At 42.2% G+C, this 21715-nt stretch overlaps 1 protein-coding gene and 1 long non-coding RNA gene across 3 annotated transcripts in view; one reads left to right on the forward strand and one right to left on the reverse strand.

The window, feature by feature from the left end:
- neurl1b (neuralized E3 ubiquitin protein ligase 1B) overlaps positions 1-21715 on the forward strand; it is a 77709-nt gene that overhangs the window by 48391 nt on the left and 7603 nt on the right. For both annotated transcript variants that reach the window (XM_077217216.1, XM_077217217.1), the window contains exon 2: positions 14712-15269. In XM_077217216.1, the coding sequence (XP_077073331.1) occupies positions 14712-15269 (558 nt within the window). The remainder of the gene's footprint in view (positions 1-14711; positions 15270-21715) is intronic.
- LOC143724239 (uncharacterized) lies at positions 7274-7874 on the reverse strand. Its single transcript, XR_013197291.1, has 3 exons — positions 7825-7874; positions 7628-7656; positions 7274-7293 (listed from the first exon to the last, which is right to left on the reverse strand). It is a non-coding gene; the product is annotated as an uncharacterized LOC143724239 (long non-coding RNA).

A 21715-nucleotide genomic window follows, 5' to 3' on the forward strand; every position in this document is an offset into this window, starting at 1 on the left:
GGTTCAAAAGTCTGAGGACACATTAACAATATGTTAAAACAAAGATAATTCCAGACAGAAATTGAATAAAGAAATATTTCAGATTGTAGGTCACTAATCACATAAGACATTGTTTTTTTGACGTTGGTCATGTGATCTTATGTTCTTGCTCCTTTGAAGCACAAGATGAAGATCATCAAACTCAATATTAAGACATTCAGTAGTTCATGTTAATTTTTCACTGAACGTGTTATGTGGATGCTATAGTAAACAAAGAGTTGTATCCGATAAGAAAAGAATGCAAAAGCATTTTCACTAGTCTCAGAGTTGTATGTCTGAGCTTGAAGGAAGAACGGAGGTTTAATGAGATATTTAATTGGTATATTCTACATTATCAGTAAAACTTTGCGCACATGGCCAGCACATGTAAGCTCACCGTGTGCATGTATATGGAAAGGTTGGGAATGAGTCAGGATGTGATTGAGTTCTGCTGCTCATTGAACCCAACAGAATATTCTTTGTTTTCATATTCACAAATAAAGCTCTATCTGGTATCCATTATTTCTCATTGTGTGCTCAGTCCCCGCCCTGGTTACAGTTCTGCCTCGAGCAGTTGCTTTAACAGCACAATGGACTGAACGCATACACAGCTGACATGGATGCATCTGTTGAAGGGTTTGAGGATTGATATTTTTAGGCAATGGTGAACTTGTGTCTGGTTTAATGTGCTTAAATGCAGTGCAGAACTCAGAAACACACATGATTGGGTGTGGGTTACAAAATGCTGGGTCAGGTCACAGTACATGTTTTGGAACGGTCTGGAAACACATGAATGTTGGTGTTTTTATCACTCTTATCATCATTTTGGCAATTTATTAAATGCTATTTCCCAACTGGATCACATGGGTATTGGTAAACATCTTAGACAATGAAAGGCAGGATATTTTACGATTTATTCTTTGAGATCTGAGGCCTGGATATATGAGTTGGCACATAAAATAATTAAAATGCAGAGTGACTTTTGACTTTTCAGTCCATTGATTATATGTGCATAATATTGGTTATCTTGCATTATATTTATGTGATGACTTTGGTGCCGTTGTAATCAAGTTAATGTAAAGTTGTGCAATTTGGCTATATGCATCTAGACAACAGACAAGAGTAAGCAGAAGTCCGAACTATATGCAGTTCTGTCACTTATTTCTAGCAAGACGTGGCTAATATAGTAATTGAATTTTTCAAAATTTCAAAAAATTCATATTCTTAGGTTAATTATCAGTGATTTTGGCATGTTTTGCAAAGCACGCTAAAAGTCAACTAATAAATGTATAGGTCAGAGCTGTAGTCTCACAACCGACATATGCAGTAACTGTGGCTTTAAATCAGATTCATAGCCTATCTAATATCTGGGGCCGGTTGCATATACCGCTTAGTTAAGTAAGTCATTGAATTTTTTCTTTAAAACTGTTCATAACTTTTTTAAGTCAGTTACATAAAAATGTACATTGGCCTAATTTGATACCGAAAAGTGAGACTACGTTAACCATCTCTTGATTAACTGCTTGTGGGTCATCCTAGATCTTAAATTAAGACACTGTCTTAACATAATGGCTAAGTTTATGCAACTGGCCCCTGGACATCTGACCCCCGTTTAATTACATATCCGATTCCCATTGACATATGATTTTTATGATTTGTTTTAATGAATTTAATGATTTATTGGGGAGATTTAGCACTCACAGAAACATTCAGGAGCACAGAAACCGCCCCATGAGTTTTATTAATAACATAGATTTGCTACTGAATGCTACATTTTATTTTTCCGCAATGAGGTGATACCGATTTTGTAGTCAACATTTCACACTGGATGATCATGAACACAGTGTTTTAGGCCAAACGGAGGGGAATTTACAACGGCGTTAGTGTCGTCCACTTGTGATCCGATCGACCAAAACACATCTCAATACCAGGAGTAAACAGTAGAGTTGAAGAAACAACTTGACAAACTGCAATATGCAACCCAGGCTCATCAAAACTCAAAAATCAAACCTATACTATACAATTAAGTTCAGATTCCAGCTGAAATGAACACTATTCATGATTACAGGAGCAGATCATTGAGTAATAAAGACTTTTTTCATGTGGTGTCTTGCACCATGATTCATTATTTGTAAACTAATACATTTTGACATGTGATATGTGTGTAAATATGTTGGGCAGCTCAGCTGATACAGAAGTGCACTCGCTCCTGTCGAGTCTGAAACACCAGATAACACAGATCAGACACTCGACGTAACACTCTACAATGAGGTTCATTAGTTAACATTAGTCAACTACCCTACTCAACAGGAACTAAGAATGAACAATACTTCTACTGCATTTATTAATCTTTGTTCATATTAATTTCAACATTTACTAATATGTTATTAGAAGGTTGTATTTGTTAACATTAGTTAATGCACTGGGAACTAACACGAAGAAACAATGAACAGCTTTATATTTATTAACTAACATTAACAAAGATTAACAAATACTGTAACAAATGTATTGCTCATAGTTAGTTCATGTTATTTAGTACATTAACTAATGAACCTTATTGTAAAGTGTGACCGACTCGTGGAAGCAGCTGATAGGACGGGCTTGCTTCAGAAAATGTGTTTTTATCTCACGTTTGCTTAGTTTTGCTAACACTCATGGTTTGGTTTAGGGTTAGTTTTCCGCTGTACAGCTGTGAGGCTTGTGAAATACTGTTTGTATCTGAACACTGATGGCATAAAGCGAGCTATAGACTCCTGTGTGTGTGTGTGTGTGTGTGTGTGTGTGTGTGTGTGTGTGTGTGTGTGTGTGTGTGTGTGTGTGTCATAGCTCTGAATGGATAAGCATAAGCCTATATTTGGAAGCCACGCTCTGCTTCACAAGTGGCGTTTATGTCTCCTCTCTCTTAAGCCTATTCACAAATCAGCGGAGAGCTGTTAATCACAGGTGACTGTTGTGTTCATGACTTCTGCCTCAGATCTGCTGATGAAAGACACGTCTGCCCCATCCACAGCGATTGGTTCATTAGCATAAAGTTAAACATATCTCAATTTTATCGTGTTTCTACATCACTGTCGCTCGTGTTGCTGGAAATCACCAGCTCTCCATTGAAATGAAAGGGATCGCGTCGCTTTGTTGCTGGTGTGAACGCAGCTGAAAGCAGAAGTAGTTATACATGAATCAATGAATCAATGGAAAGTAGTTATGTAGTAGTGAAGTAGCAACGATTAATCGCATCCAAAATAAAAGTTATATAAAATATATGTGTTTGTATTGTGTATAATTATTTTGTATATATAAATACACACATATGCATGTATATATTTAAGAAATATTTGCATGTATATACTGTATATATGTTTATACTTAATTTATATTATATATAAATATTTTATATATTAATTGCTCATTTTTCTTAAATATATACGCGTATGTGTGTGTGTATCTATATATTCAAAATAATTATAAACAGTACAAACACATATATTTCATATAACTTTTATTTTGGATGCAATTAATCATCTATGTCTCTGTCAGACCCACAATGTTGTCTTTTTCTGTCAAGAAACATGAAGCCCGTCGTGTTGCTCATTTGCAATGTGTTTTTTTAATGCAACACTTATATTTCTCCGAGAGACAATGAAAATGTTAATAATAATAGCAGTGTTGCGCACATCCTCATGAAGATTTCCCATAACTGACACACCCTGACAGAATAAAACAACAGATGCTGCATGTTTCACCGCTGTGTGTTTAATGCCTAAACTGCTTTTTGATATTATGCCTACCTTGGGAAATGTGCCAATGATTGTCTGTGAATAAATTAGAGCTAATCGGTACATAGACAGTAGTTTAGGTAGAGCTAATTGCAGAGATAGTGCCACTAATCAAATTTAAACACTACTGTACAACTAAGGAAGAAATAATTGTTTTATAATTACGGTGGCCGAGAGAGCTCAACGCGCGGCACATGATAATAAGTGACGACCCCGGCTGGGACGCTTATTGGGCTTAGCCCAAACCTAGGCTGGTCCAGGGGCATACTCCCCCGGGGAGATTTTTCTCCCATTTACGTCAGGGAAATGCACTATTTTTCAGGCTGTTTGAGATAATAGAATGCCTAAAAATCTATACAATATCTGGGAAAATGATGATGGTTACTCAGTAAAAAAAAATCACCCAGTAGAGCCTACATATTTTACTTTTTACGTAATGAATGTAGATTAAAGATTTACTTTTTAAATTAAAGTATTGGGGGGGGGGGGGGGGGATAACTTGATGATATTGATGCATCTGTACTTGGAATTGTTGTCATCATGAGGAAATATACTTTCTCATGTCTTTCTAATCTTCTTTATCACTATATTTCTCAATTAGTCTCTCTTCTTATCCCACTAATGTGCCGAGATTAGCAGTAAAACATGCCTTGAGATAACTTATCATTTGATACAAGCTGTGTGTTTCGGTTTTACGAGTTCAGACGCTGCTTCTGAATCTCTCTCCGGCTGGTGAGGTTTACTGTTAGTGTTCTGTATAAAAAAAAGTATAATGTCCATAATATCTTCAGCCGGTTAGCCAGTAAGCTCGCTACGACGCCGGTAAACATACAACAGCCCGCCAGCGGCCAGCCCCTGATGACAACGACGAAGAAGAAGATTTATATTCTTCTTCGTTAGTTTTTATTGGCAGTTGGCAAACAAGCTGAGTGATGCGCGATGCATTACCGTCGCCACGCACAGTAATAGAGCTTTTGTTTCATTTTTTGCCGCTCCTGTCAGAAAGACTGAGAGGAAATGAAACAAAGTTGAAGTTATTTTGAAAAACCTAAAAGATTCGGGGCTTTTGACAAAACATTTGGGGCTTAAGCCCAATTAGCCCCCCGCTCCGCCCCTGTTGCTCAGACTACTTTATGTATTTATTTTTTTGCAAAACATACATAGATGGCATGTTTAGGACATTCAACTTTGTATACAATATACAAAATTAGACAATAACAATGAGCTGAAAACTAAAATAAATAAATAAAAAAGATAGAGAAAAAAAACATGAGGGAAAGATATTAATCTATCAGTTACATTGTACAAATTTTGTCATGTTGTTTAAATAAGTTTCATAGCAAATATTAGGTAATGCAGTGTCCAAAGATGAGACAGATAGTTTAAAAGTTGAGACACTCACGCAGATATATAACGCATATTTTAAAAAAAGTTTTTTGTATAAAATGTCTATTTATTTGCAACAGTTAGGCTATGTTAACAGCAATGGTAGTATATTTCTGGTAATAACAGCTTTTCGGCTGATGGAGGCCGTGCTGCGTTGAACATCCGGGGTGAACATAATGAGGGAATAATGTTGTCTTTCATCGCTCCCTTCATCAAGTGCGATCCAGACGGCTACATAATGCACACAAGTGTCCTGCTCACTGCAAAGTGCACACTACAGGTGCCCTGCTCACTGCAAAGTGCACACTACAGGTGCCCTGCTCACTGCAAAGTACCCAGTACAGGTGCTCTGCTCACTGCAAAGTGCACACTACAGGTGCCCTGCTCACTGCAAAGTGCCCAGTACAGGTACCCTGCTCACTGCAAAGTGTCCAGTACAGGTGCTCTGCTCACTGCAAAGTGCCCAGTACAGGTACCCTGCTCACTGCAAAGTGTCCAGTACAGGTGCTCTGCTCACTTCAAAGTGTCCAGTACAGGTGCTCTGCTCACTGCAAAGTGTCCAGTACAGGGCTCTGCTCACTTCAAAGTGTCCAGTACAGGTGCTCTGCTCACTGCAAAGTGCCCAGTACAGGGCTCTGCTCACTGCAAAGTGCCCAGTACAGGGCTCTGCTCACTGCAAAGTGCCCAGTACAGGGCTCTGCTCACTGCAAGGTGCACACTACAGGGCTCTGCTCACTGCAAAGTGCACACTACAGGGCTCTGCTCACTGCAAAGTGCACACTACAGGTGCTCTGCTCACTGCAAAGTGTCCAGTACAGGTGCTCTGCTCACTGCAAAGTGCCCAGTACAGGGCTCTGCTCACTGCAAAGTGCCCAGTACAGGGCTCTGCTCACTGCAAAGTGTCCACTACAGGTGCTCTGCTCACTGCAAAGTGTCCAGTACAGGTGCTCTGCTCACTGCAAAGTGCCCAGTACAGGGCTCTGCTCACTGCAAAGTGCCCAGTACAGGGCTCTGCTCACTGCAAAGTGCCCAGTACAGGGCTCTGCTCACTGCAAAGTGCACACTACAGGGCTCTGCTCACTGCAAAGTGTCCAGTACAGGTGCTCTGCTCACTGCAAAGTGCACACTACAGGGCTCTGCTCACTGCAAAGTGCCCACTACAGGTGCTCTGCTCACTGCAAAATGCACACTACAGGGCTCTGCTTACTGCAAAGTACCCACTACAGGTGCTCTGCTCACTGCAAAGTGCCCAGTACAGGTGCTCTGCTCACTGCAAAGTGCACACTACAGGTGCTCTGCTCACTGCAAAGTGCCCAGTACAGGTGCTCTGCTCACTGCAAAGTGCACACTACAGGGCTCTGCTCACTGCAAAGTGCACACTACAGGGCTCTGCTCACTGCAAAGTGCACACTACTAGTGTTCCCTTGGAAGGGAGTCACGAGCTCTCCAGCCGGGTCCAGCAATTATTGGGTCCCCTGGAAACATTCCCGTTGTGTTCTGTGCTAATAGCAGTGTGTTTCTGTGTTTGGTTGTGTTGTGAGTATTTGCAGTGTGTTTCTGTGTTTGGTTGTGTTGTGTGTATTTGCGGTGTGTTTCTGTGTTTGGTTGTGTTGTGTGTATTTGCAGTGTGTTTCTGTGTTGTGAACTTCTGCAGTGTGTTTCTGTGTTGTGAACTTTTGCAGTGTGTTTCTGTGTTGTGAACTTTTGCAGTGTGTTTCTGTGTTGTGAACTTTTGCAGTGTGTTTCTGTGTTGTGAACTTTTGCAGTGTGTTTCTGTGTTTGGTTGTGTTGTGTGTATTTGCAGTGTGTTTCTGTGTTGTGAACTTTTCCAGTGTGTTTCTGTGTTTGGTTGTGTTGTGAGTATTTGGAGCACACATGTGTGTCAGGGTTTTGGGTAGGTGGAAGTAGCGAGGACTCAAGTGCAGAAAACAAGGGCAATTTTGTTTGAAAATAAATCAATTTTATTAATAATAATAAAAAAAGTACAAAAAAAAATACAAGACTGGACTTGGACATGGACTGGACTGGACTGGACTGGACTTGGATTGAACTGGACTTGGACTTGAACTTGGACTGGACATGGACATGGACTGGACTGGACTGGACTGGACTTGGACTGGACTGGACTGGACAAGACTTGGACTTGACTGGACTGGACATGGACTGGACTTGGACTTGGACTTGGACTGGAGTTGGACTTGGTCTTGGTCTTGGTCTTGGACTTGGACTGGACTTGGACTGGACTGGACTGGACATGGACTGGACTTGGACTTGAGTTGGACTTGGACTGGACTTGGACTTGGTCTTGGACTGGACTTGGACTGGACTTGGACTGGACTTGGACTTGGACTTGGACTTGGACTTGGTCTTGGACTGGACTTGGATTGGACTGTACTGGACTGGACTTGGACTTGGACTTGGACTTGGATTGGACTGGACTTGGACTGGACTTGGATTTGGACTTGGACTTGGACTTGGACTTGGACTGGACTTGGACTTGGTCTTGGACTGGACTTGGATTGGATTGGGCTGGACTGGACTGGACTGGACTGGACTTGGACTTGGACTTGGACTTGGATTGGATTGGACTGGACTTGGTCTTCGACTGGACTGGACTGGACTGGACTGGACTTGGACTGCACTGCACTGCAGGATCTAGGCAGGACACAAGGGGTATATTCGATGACGAACCAGAACAGGACTGCAAACACAAGGAGAATAAATAGGGAGAGCAAACAAAGCAGGTAACGATGGAGGACAGGTGGGGCTAATCAATCAATAATCAGGACACAAGTTACAGTGGACAGGAGAGCACATGGCACATGGAAAGAAACACATGAAAAGCCATGTGCCCACAACAGACATGACTTGAACACGCAGCTAATGAAACACTCATAAGCAACGTGTTCACACGAAACATGACAACATGAAAGCACACAGCTAGTGTTAAACCCCAGAGTGTGCTACACAACACAAGACAAACCAGCAGTGTCAGGGCTCTGTCACAAAACACACAAATAGACAGAAGTGACAGAACCCTGACAACGTGTTGTGAAACTGATGAAGATTTTTTCTTCATTTGCCGGCGTTGAGCTCTGTCAGTCACCGTATATAATACTATTTCTCTTTTTTTAATTGTGTATATAAGTATATTTGATTTACTGTAAATTATAACTTCCATAACTTTTTCATGCTTTAATTTTTTTAAGTGCTTTCACTTCAGTAATAATCCGCTGATTGTTTTCTTTAAAACAAGACCAAACTTAGGTCTATATTCCAAAGCATTCTTGAATTACAACCATTTAAGTTTGTATAGTGCATTTAAATGTCAATTTTCAAAAGGGGGGGGGGGGGGGTGACAGTTAAGGGGTTAACATTGTTTTACATTGTGATTTTTTTCTTCTACTGAACACAAAAGAAGATATGTTGAATAATGGGCCACATTGACTTCCATATTATTCTTTCCTCTACTATGGAAGTCAATGTTTGGTTCAATCAACTGTTTAATCACTCCTTCAAAATATCTTCTTTTGTGTTCAGCAGAAGAAAGAAACTCAGAGCGTTTGAACAACTTGAGGACGAGTAAATGATGACAGGATTTTCATGACTGTAATGCAATACATGTTTTCATGAAATATCTTTTCTCATTATCGTAATGAAAATTTAGGAGCCAAGGGTTAATTTTTATTTAATAAACATCAAGTGTACTTACTATACGGTTAGTGTTTGATGAATGGTTAGTTGCTTATAAACACGCATAATTTACTTTAACAGCTATAGTATGTACATGTAACGTGTAAATAAAGTTTAACCATGCACATTTGTCATGAAAATGCTGTCACAATGCAGAAAAATATGTCCTAATATATATATATATATATTTTTTTTTTTTTTTATGTAACTTGCTATTCTTTTTATTTTGCTGTGTACTATATAGCGTAGACATTTGTCTTGGAGATTCACTAGTGTCACACAGCTGTGACTGATGAGGTTAACGTGTGTTTGTGCCTTTGAAGAGCTATTTACACCACATCCAGCGCTCGTTCCTGGAACTGAGACAGATTTACTGCTGTTGATGTGCTCTGTTTGATACGGCGCAGTGCATTATGGGAGCTCTGTCATCACCGTCATCATCACACTCATCAGTGCTGATGATTATATGCCATGTTTCCTGGAATAATGCCTTTTTAGTGGGAAAAAAAGTGCTGTACTTATGCTGTTCACTACATTTTGAGGCAATACAACGGGATCCAAAAGTTTAGTAAAAATTGTCTTATTTACAGTTACATTGTCTTTTCATTTTAAATCATATTTTTGATTATTATTAGAAATTTAAGTGAAAAGTTGAATTGAAACGACTAAATTATTGAGATTCTGTGTGAAAACTCGTCAGTATAGTCTTCAGAATCCCAGTTTATATAATAAAGGTGTATGTATAGTAGGAGAAATTAAATTTTATGAATAAATGACAAATTATAAAACAGCTTTTTATGTCATGTAGGCCTTTAATAATGCTAATAATAATAGTATATTAATAAAATAAGTTGATAAATAAATCATGTTTGCCGTTTGTGTAAAAATTAATATCGTGTGTATAGTCTTATACTTCAGAATACCGCTGTATTTATTTAATAAAGGTGTATACTATGAGAAATACAATTTTATGAATAAATTATAAAACATATTTTTAGGCCTTTTATGATGCTAATAATAATTATTAATAAAATAAGTTGATACATAAATCATGTTTGGCATTAGTGTGTATCATATTAGTCTTTTTTATGCTTTATTTCCAACAAATAGCAAAATGTAAAAAAAATGTGCAAGGGTAACTTTCATGTTATATCAGAAGAACGTATCACATGCTGAACAGTACAATAGAAATTACTAAAAAGAAAGAAAAGGGAAAAAAGAGAAGGTACATATCTAAATATTGTTGAATAAGCAGTTGTTTTAATTGCTTTGTTAATTTTAGATTTTGACATCACATCTATGCACATTTTAATCTCCTTCTTAAGCGCTATTAAATTCTGTTTGCCATTTGTGAATCTATTTACATTTGTGAATTTACACAATTTACATAAAAAATGTACATCAAAATAAAATAAAATGTATAATGAAACCAGCATCCTTTGAGCATCGGTCCTTAATGCAATAACCTAATATTACATATTTATAGGATAAGAGAAAAGTATTTCAAATATTATCAGCAATGAATCTCTCAACATCTTTCCAGAAACACTGTGTATCTCGGCAGAACCAAAACAGTAAAGAGGTAAGAGGTGTATCACATTAGGATCCAGTGTTTGCAGATGTGTGTAAGGAGCGTTGCACGCAACTCTGTCCGGTAAAGATGACCAAGTCCCAAAGCTTGCAAACTCTGTTGATACACACTCAAAAGTATTTACTTTTTCTTCACAAAAAGAGTATTTTTAGGGCGTAGTATAAGTAGACGAATTTTATTTTTGATTGTTTTTATTATGCTTCAACAACACAAACAAACAAGGTACATTATCAAATCTCTGAATATAGCCGCAATTGTTCAGCCTTAGGTTGAGCATAGCTAGTACCAAAACAGAAAAATCACAATAAAGCAAACAAATAATTAAATAAATACAAACTCAAAAAGGGTATTTTAAAATAATTTAAACGTATCCAAAAGAGAAATCAATTCAAGGGCTTTCTAGGTTTTAAAAAATTGTAAAGATTTGCACAAGAGTTTAACCTCATTCATCCAAGTAGGCAAATCGGGATGCAGCACGTGTGTGTGTGTGTGTGTAATGTGTGTGTAATGTGCTGTAATGCTCTCAGACCCCAGCCTGCAGCGTCGCCCGGTGGCCAGTCGCAGCACTGCATCATAAAGTACTCGCAGTACACACTAAACATACTATACACATGTTAAAAATAAACTAATTGCCTAAAAAAAGAAGTAATTATTGCACATCTTGTTTGAAGTTTTAAGAAGGACAAAATAGAGTAAAATATTTAAAAAATTGGTCAAACAATAAAAGCACTAAAGCTATGTGAGATAATGAACTGCATTAAGTAAAAGCTGTACGATGGGTGTTACTGAACCTGACAACTCAGCATAACATTTTTTTTCAATTACGCATGAAGTTTATTTACTTAATTTTAAGACAATCACTTTTTTTAAGTTAAGTCAACTGATCACTTTTTACAGTGTATATTGAAGACAGGTTAATAAAAATGACAATAAAATAATAATAATAAAAAACTACCTTTTTCAATAGTTTCATGATTATTGATTTTTAACAGATTAATAAAACAAGTTGATAGATAAATCATGTCTGGCATGTGTGTGTATCACATTAGTATGCAGTGTCTTTGATCGTGTGTGTAATGCGTTCAGATGTTCAGTGGTTTTGGAGAGGTTTGTCTTGCTGTCCTTGTGAGGATATTCCACAGGCGTTATGGTTTTTATACTGTACAAACTCTATATTCTCTCCCCTACCCCTAAACCTACCCAATCACAAGGAAACTTTATGCATTTTTACATTTTAGATACATACAGACATTTTTTTACATTTCTGTTTAGTAGGCTATGTTTTTAAAGCCATTTGAAATAAAAGGACATAGGATATGACAACAATAAAAAACAATTTTCTTTTTTTTACACCCACCGCAACATCAGCTGTCAAACGTAATGAAAGCGGAACAAAACTGCGCACTCATTTGTGCTTAAAGGACCGTTTATTAGTTTGGACCAATGCAGCGCGAGCGACACAGCGCTGAGAGATCCAGGAAAGAAAGCATTTGAATTCGCCACAGAAGTAATAACATCACTGCGAGATCTAGTGAGAAACATTCAAATTTCTCCGTGATTAGATCTCTATTAGATCAAACAGCGCTGATGTGCAAACCAGGAGAGACATTCTGCCATGATGAATGAACTAGTTATAGAAGGCTTTATTTAAGTCCACAGATCAGCAACATTCACCATGGATTTACTATGGTAACACTAACTGTAACCATGAGCGCTTTGCATAAATAGTAAAATGCTTTCAAGTACATCACACATCTTTTCCCAGCATGAGCTCACAGGTAAGGGATAATGTACATCCAGACGGTTGTTCTCTCAGAATAAACCCCCAACAGGGTCTAGATTAGCCTGAAAAGGGTTTATTCTGCGAGAACACACACACACACACACACACACAAACACACACACACACACACACACACACACACACACACACACACACACACACACACACACACACACACACACACACACACACACCTAAAAGGGCTTTATCCTGAGAGAACACACACACACACATCTGAAAGGGGTTTATTCTGAGAGAACACACACACACACACACACACACACACACACACACACACACACACACACACACACACACAGACATGAAAGGGGTTATTCTGAGAGAACACACACACACACACACACACACAGACATGAAAGGGGTTATTCTGAGAGAACACACACACACACACCTGAAAGGGGTTTATTCTGAGAGAACACACACACACCTGAAAGGGGTTTATTCTGAGAGAACACACACACACCTGAAAGGGGTTTATTCTGAGAGAACACACACGCACACACACACCTGAAAGGGGTTTATTATGAAAGAACACACACACACACACACACACAGACATGAAAGGGGTTTATTCTGAGAGAACACACACACACACACACACACACACAGACATGAAAGGGGTTTATTCTGAGAGAACACACACACACACCTGAAAGGGGTTTTGTCAGCATTTGGGACTGCTGTTTCCTTAGTTTTACCACTAGATGTCATGCCACTCACCTGTGGCCTCTCATTTGTGTAATCATCTTCACCTGCACCTCGTTTCCCCCTGTGTATATTAGCTCTGTCTTGGTTCTCTCTTGTTACTTGGTCTTTGTATGAGGTGTCTGCCTGGCGTGATTTTTTTTCCCAAACCACTTCAGCGGAAATCCCGCCCTGCAGCCGATTTCATTGGTTTAGGTTACAGTGACGGGTAGGTTTAGGGATCAGTGTTTGGTGTAGGCAATCAGTACAGTGATTGACATGACCAATGAAAACTTTAGAATCGGCTGCAGGGCGGGATTTCCGCTGAAGTGGTTTGGGAAAAAAAATCACGCGTCTGCCTGGTGTCCTGAGTTTCTTTGGATTTTTTTTGAGACCCTGTGAGTAAGCAAGGTTTTTGTTGTTTAAATTATTTGAAGAAGTTCTCTTGCATCTGTTTGTTTTTCTCCCCTCGTGGAGTATTATTTTGTGTTTTTGTTATACCTCCATTGTGAGAAGATTCTTTGTTGTAATTTTTTTGACACCATCTTTTGTTTATTAAACTATCTTACCTGAGACCTCGTATCCTGTGTTTCGATTGGATCCAACCCCTGCTTTCTGGTGGCTCAGTGGTATTACCGCCTAGCTCTGACACCAGAGACCCGAGTTCTAGGCCGGGTCGTGACAGGTTTATTCTGAGAGAACACACACACACACACACACACCTGAAAGGGGTTTATTCTGAGAGAACACACACACACACACCTGAAAGGGGTTTATTCTGAGAGAACACACACACACACACCTGAAAGGGGTTTATTCTGAGACCACACACACACACACACCTGAAAGGGGTTTATTCTGAGAGAACACACACACACACACCTGAAAGGGGTATATTCTGAGAGAACAAACACACACACACCCACCTGAAAGGGATTTATTCTGAGACCACACACACACACCTGAAAGAGGTTTATTCTGAGAAAACACACACACACACACACACCTGAATGGGGTTTATTCTGAGATCACTCACACACACACACACACACCTCTGAATGCGGTTTATTCTGATATAACAACCGGCTCGATGTACATTATGCGCTTATTACACAGAAACTTGCCACATAAGTAAATAATTAGAAACTAGGCTAAATATTGATCTGAGATGAAATATTTGATCAGCTCTTTAAACAAAAAGGTTCTGCGGAGAGAGCAGTTTCAGCGGCCAGAGATAAAACTAGACGAACATTTAAGAGATACGGTGTACATTCATAACACTTATTACACAGCATTTCAACACATTATTATTATGGAGATAAGAGATGTTGATTTCAGATTAAACTGTTTTAATATTGTACCTGTTTGTAATTTATAATCCAACAGTGTACAAAACAATCGTCACAAAATGGCTGCCGCTGTGTTTGTATGAAACCAGAGCGAGTCCACGATACTGGACGGCATAATTATATAACTGTACACAAAATATTAATTTGACTGAGTTTTAATATTTTATTAGCTCGCCAAATGCAAAACTTCCACGAATAAAACCCGTTCCTAGCGAGCGTGTAGCGCTGCTGACTTCAGTGACCCGGATGAGCCTGTGTTTCTGTTCTCAGCCGCTGTTATCTGGGAATATCACACCGCTGGATGGAGCGATCGACCAATCAGAATCAAGCATTCCACAGAGCCGCGTAATAATGTGTTCAGATGTGTTCAGTGGTTTTGCAGATGTGTGTGTAATGTCCTCTTATGCTTTCAGACACCAGCCTGCAGCGCCGCCCGGTGGCCAGTCGTCAGCACTGCATCAGTGGTGTAGTGGACCGCCCCCCCGCCCCCCCGCTCAGCCTCGGGTCGCCCCGCTTCCACCCGCACGCCAAGGGCAAGAACATCCGGCTGGACACACAGCTGCGCCGGGCCGCGCGCAGGAACAGCTTCTGCCACGGCGTCACCTTCAGCCAGCGGCCCGTGCGCCTGTACGAGAGGGTGCGGCTGCTCCTGTCGGGGGTGCACAGCGGCTGGAGCGGCGCGCTGAGGTTCGGCTTCACCAGCGCCGACCCCGGGGAGCTCGGGTTAGCGGACATCCCTAAATACGCCTGTCCTGATTTGGTGACCCGGCCGGGGTACTGGGCCAAGGCGCTGCCCGAGAGGCTGGCCGTGCGGGACAGTGTTCTGGCCTTCTGGGCGGACCGGCACGGCCGGGTCTTCTACAGCATTAATGAGGGCGAGCCCGTGCTCTTCCACTGCGGCCTCAGCGTCTCCTGCCCACTTTGGGCCATCATTGACATCTATGGCATCACTCAGGAGGTCACGCTGCTGGGTGAGTCTGACACACACACACATACACAAACACAGTTTTGTTTTTGTGATTTGTGAGGACATTCCATAGGCGTAATGGTTTTTATACTGGACAAACTGTACATTCTATCCCCTTACACTGCCCCTATCCCTAAACCTACCCATCACACACACACACACACACTGCCCCTATCCCTAAACCTACCTTTCACACACACACACACACACACACACACACACACACACACACACACACACACACACAAACAGACACACACACAAACAGACACACACACAGTTTTTATGTGCAACTGAGCTGTATACAAACATTTCAGCTTCTATTTGAGTGTAATTATTATAGCTGAAATTAAACTGAAAAATATCTGAAAATAAACACACACACATACATACAGACAGACAGACACACACACACACATACAGACACAAAAACAGACAGACACACACACACACACACACACACACACACACACATATAGACAGACACACACACACACACACACACAAACAGACACACGCACACACATAAACAGACACACACACATACACACACACAGACAGACACACGCACACACACACACAAACAGACACACACACATACACACACACAGACAGACAGACAGACACATACACAAATACAGACACAAAAACAGACAGACACACACACGCATACAGGCAGACACGCATACAGACATAAACACATACAGACAGACACACACAAACAGACACACACACACACACAAACAAACAAACAAACAAACACACACAGACACACACACAGTTTTTGTGTGCAACTGTATACAAACATTTCAGCTTTTTTTTGTGTAATTATTAAAGGATTCCCTGTATAGTTTACAGTATTATAGAGTTTTTTCCTTAGGAAACATCAAACTATCAGTATCGACAGATATCATTCTGAATAATCGGTTATTAACGGTATCGGCTGAGAAATTTAGTATCGGTGCATCTCTAATACATATACATTTGAGTTTTGTTATTTTATTAGCTCACCAAATGCAAAACTTCCACGAGGAAAACCCGTTCCTAGCGAGCGTGTAGCGCTGCTGACTTCAGTGACCCGGATGAGCCTGTGTTTCTGTTCTCAGCCGCTGTTATCTGAGAATAAAATACGACTGACCAATCAGAATCAAGCATTCCACAGAGCCGCGTAATAAATCAATATATCACACGCCTGAAAGCTGAATGTTGATTCTCGGGTCAGCTGAGAATAATCCACAGTGGCAAACTTAGTAGACCACCAGATTTATATGTGCTGAGAAAACATCTAACATACAAAGTAAAAATAAAACCTTAAAGAAGAGAGTTAGACTGCTCTAAACTACACTGTGTCCAAATGCTAAAGCTAATGCACATGTTTGCCGAATGCCACTGGTTTTCATGAACTTTTGCAGCTGTAAGTCGGTCAGAGAAGGGTCATCTGGGATACGTCACACATGGATCACAGGCAGCCGTGAAACCCATCACACTTCAGAGACTAAATAATCCCTAGACTTCAGCAATTAAATATGTTAAAATGTGAAAAAGTATACAGTATATATGCTCCCAATGTTCAGTATACTGAATATCAGTGTCTATACGGTACAAAAATGTGTGTGCTACTCAAGACTTTATGGATAAAAACTGAGATTTTCATTACTAAACATTGTTTGTTTGTTTGTAAAGTTTTGTATTTGGGCAAACTAAACATCCTAAATCTGAGAATGGGAGTCATTGAACTGATCTGTGTTGCTTTTCTTTCTTTCTTTCTTTCTTTCTTTCTCACTCCTTTTCTGCAGTGCTGAAGGACGTTGTTTAGCTTCAGTCTAGCGGGATTATTGACCATGTTTGGTCAGGGCTGGAGAGAGAGAGAGAGAGAGAGAGACAGAAAGAGACAAACACAGACCTATAGCTATATAGAATAAAAATGGACCTCGAAACTACTTCAAACTACGTCTGTCACGGATTGGCCAGGTTCTTCCACCACAATCACTCAGCGATCACAGTCACCTGAGTTCTAACGAGAGACACCTGTACCCCATCAGCCACTCTGCTTCATAAGCACACACCACGCACCTCTCATTGTCCGGGCTCGTTCATACGAGGCGGACTCATAGTGCTCTTCTCTACGAGTGTCACTAACCCAACTATCCTGTGTTTACTCACCAGTTCTCTGTGCTGTTCCCGGTCTGTCTAGATCTTCACTTCAGAGGTGTGCGAGCCGTAAGCCATTCAGTCCAATCAAGTGGTGTGTGAGTGTGTACCGTCAGCCTGTCAGCCTCTTCCAACGGAGTGTGTGTCCATTCTGGAAATCTCCTCTCGCCGTTTCTGCAAAGGAAATATCTATCATTCATTCACGGACTGCACTCAAGATTTATCCATATCGGAACTCAGATACTCACTCATTTCTGCACGTTGAGATACCCTGTCACTCTGCTGTTTAATTAAACTTGATCTTCACTACTTACCTTGTTGTGCGTCTGCTTCCGTAACAGTTAGCCCGGACCTAAAAAAGACAATAACAGCATGAGTGTTCCAGATCCCTTTCAAGACCTGGTGGATTCATTGAAGAGGGTATTAACATCTTCTCCTACCATCATGCCTCCCGCACCACCAGCACCACCACCACCGAGCACTTCTTCGGCCACCGCATCTTCCAGTCCCATGGCCCGACCAGCGCCCTACTCTGGCGGGGCGGAGGAGTGCAACGGATTTTTGCTTCAATGCTCTCTCATATTTACCATGCAACCCACTTTATATCCTACCGACCAGTCAAAAATAGGATTTATCACATCACTACTCACCGGTCCAGCTCTCCAATGGGCCGAAACGATCTGGAAGCAAGCTGGCCCAGCCCTTAGTTCTATACAAGCCTTCGTTTCCCACTTCAAAGAAGTATTCGGTGCTGATGGAGAGATATCAGCCGGTGAGCAACTTTATCATTTATCTCAGGGAAAGATGTCTACTCATGAATATGCCCTTCGCTTTCGCACTCTAGCTGCAGCCAGTGGGTGGAACGAGCGGTCCTTACTCACCACCTACAGGCTTGGTCTCACACCTCAACTCCGTCTACAACTGGCCGCATTGGATGATAATATGGGACGCTCGAAAAGTTTATTCAACAATCCATCAGATGCTCAGACCGTATAGAATCTTATCAGTCCCATTCTAACATGACTGCACTCCTCCGCCCATCTGAAACCGCCAGCCCTCCAGAACCAGAACCCATGATTATCGACTCTGGTAAACTTACCACAGCTGAACGACAGAGGAGGCTGACCCGGGGTCTATGCATGTATTGTGGAGCCAGTGGGCATTTTCGATTGAACTGTCCAATTCGTCCCATACGAACATCGGTGAGTGTTTTTCGTATTGATGAAGAAAAGATGCATCCTCTCACTACTTGTGTCCAGTTAACCACCAAGACATCCTCTGTTTCAGCTCACGCTCTCGTCGAATCCGGGTCGGCAGGAAATTTCATCTCGGGAACCCTCTGTCGCCAGCTCCGTACCGAAGCCTCGTCAAATGTTTACCAGATCCAACCCATAACCAAGTTCATTACTGCACGTCCACGTATTCATCGAAAATGTGCACCCGTTACACTCCAAATCGGAGCCCTACACAAGGAGGATATTTAGCTGCTGGTTCTGGAGGGAGCCAATGTGGATATCATACTTGGGAGTCCGTGGCTGGTGAAACACGATCCTATCATCTCTCGGGGCTCCGGGGAAGTGATAAAGTGGGGCAAGGAATGCTCACCAAGATGTTTTGCTCACCAAGATGGACCCTAAGCCAAGGTACCGTCAAATTCAAATATCCCCTTCCTCTCGTCCCTGCGGCCCTCGAACAACTTCGTTCTGCTACCATCTTCACGAAGTTGGACCTCCGCAGCGCTTACAACCTGGTGAGAATACGAGAGGGGGATGAATGGAAGACCGCTTTTGTGACCCCTACTGGCCACTATGAATATCTGGTTATGCCCTATGGTCTGGTCAACGCCCCTTCCGTATTTCAGAACTTCATACATGAGGTCCTCCGGGAGTTTCTGAATCGCTTCTTGGTCGTCTATATAGATGACATCCTCTTCTACTACCGGAGTGAAGTCGAACATCGTCACCACGTTGCGGAGGTCCTCCACACACTCAGAGCTCACCACCTCTTCCTGAAGGCAGAGAAGTGTTCTTTTCTTCTCCCATCAGTACAGTTCTTAGGTTACCTCATTGACCGTCAGGGGGTCCGCATGGATAAGAGGAAGGTCACTGCAGTAACTACCTGGCCAGAACCCACCACGATCAAGGAACTTCAGAGATTTCTTGGATTCGCCAACTTTTACAGACGTTTCATACGAGGTTACAGTATCATCACCACTCCACTCACCAACTTGCTCAAAGGTAAACCGAAAAGTCTCCTCTGGACTCCTGAAGCGGCCGCAGCCTTCCAATCCCTCAAATCTGCCTTCACACAAGCACTCCTCCTGACGCATCCAGATCCTGAGCTTCCTTTCGTAGTGGAGGTGGACGCCTCGACTTCCGGAGTTGGAGCCGTTCTTTCTCAACTTCACAGGACACCTAAATTACTCCATCCATGTGCCTACTTCTCCCGGCAGCTCAACACGGCAGAGAGGAATTACGACATTGGCAACCGTGAACTCCTGGCCATCAAACTCGCCCTGGAGGAGTGGCGACATTGGCTGAAAGGAGCCACCAATTCATTCCAAGTTATCACTGACCATAAGAACCTCCAGTACCTCCGTGATGCAAAACGACTTTGTCCCCATCAAGCCAGATGGTTATTATTCTTCTCAAGATTCCACTTCTCCATTACTTACCGTCCTTGTCCTAAGAATGTCCGTGCCGATGCTTTATCCAGATTACATGATTCTACAGAAACTCCCGAGACAACCACCAACATTATACCTGAAGATATCATCATCAGTCCCATCGAATGGGCTGCTCCTCCAGCCGTTGCCACTCCTAATCCACGATCTCCGCCGGGCTGCCCACCTAATTGTCAGTTCATCCCCAGGGCACAACGGGTAGATCTCATTCACACCACTCACACCTCTCTGGGAACTGGTCACCCCGGGGCCAACAACACTCTCTCACTGTTATCCGAACGCTTCTGGTGGCCGGGTTTGGCAGGGGATGTGAAGAGGTATGTACGAGGTTGTAAGGAGTGTGCAATGTCCAAAAGTCCCAGACATCTACCTGCAGGAAAGCTCCATCCCTTGCCAATTACTAACTGCCCCTGGTCACACCTAGGAGTAGACTTCATGACTGACCTACCTTCATCGGATGGAAACACCTGCATCTTCGCCATAGTAGATCGATTCTCTTAGTTCTGCAGGCTATTACCCCTAAGAGGTCTTCCCACTGCCCTGGAGACCGCCGCACTTCTCTTCAATCATGTTTTTCGCTATTATGGGATCCCAGAAGACATTGTATCGGACAGGGGACCCCAATTCATATCCCGGGTATGGAAGTCGTTTTTCAAGCTCCTAGGTGTGACAGTCAGCCTATCCTCTGGCTACCACCCTCAGACCAACGGCCAGACGGAGAGGAAGATCCAGGAAGTGGGGTGGTTCCTCAGGACCTTGTGTAATGGCAACCAGAACTCCTGGAACCAGTTTCTGTGCTGTGCAGAGTATGCCCCAAATTCACTGCGGCAACCCACGACCGGCCTCACACCATTCCGGTGTGTTCTTGGTTTCCAACCTCCCCTATTTCCCTGGGATGGTGAACCATCTGAGGTCCCCACAGTGGATTACTGGTTCCGGGAGAGCGAGAGAGTTTGGGACGAAGCTCACCATCATCTGCAGAGGGCAGTTCGCAGATCCAAGACGATCGCTGACCGGAGGAAGATTTCGGGCCCAGTCTATGTTCCGGGAGATAAGGTTTGGCTCTCCATTCGCGATATGCGTCTGCGTCTGCCCTCCAAAAAACTTAGCCCCAGGTTTGTTGGCCCTTTTACCATCCTAGAACAGGTCAATCCCGTCACCTACAAACTCCGCACCGCAATACAGAATTCACCCCACATTTCACATTTCCTTACTCAAACCCTTTCACAAACCTCTTATTCCCTCCACAGAACCTGGCCACAAAGAGGAACCCCCCCCCCACCTTCTTGTTGCTGGAAGAAGGGTCCATCTACTCCGTTCGAGAAATCCTGCAGTCCCGACGTCGTGGTGGTCGATTGGAATATCTCGTCGATTGGGAAGGATACGGACCAGAGGAGAGATCATGGATCCCAAGAGACGACATCCTAGATCCCACATTCATGGAAGAGTTCAATTCCAGCCATCCTCAGTACCCTGGACCTCTTGAACGAGGAAGACCACCACGGCGCCGGAGACCTTGGCCCTCAGGAGCGGGCCCTGGGGAGGGGGGTAATGTCACGGATTGGCCATGTTCTTCCACCACAATCACTCAGCGATCACAGTCACCTGAGTTCTAA

The sequence above is a fragment of the Siphateles boraxobius genome, unplaced genomic scaffold (genome assembly GCF_051911475.1).
Source record: "Siphateles boraxobius isolate OS27281-9 unplaced genomic scaffold, OSU_SipBor_1 70, whole genome shotgun sequence".
In the NCBI taxonomy this organism is placed as follows: Eukaryota; Metazoa; Chordata; class Actinopteri; order Cypriniformes; family Leuciscidae; genus Siphateles; species Siphateles boraxobius.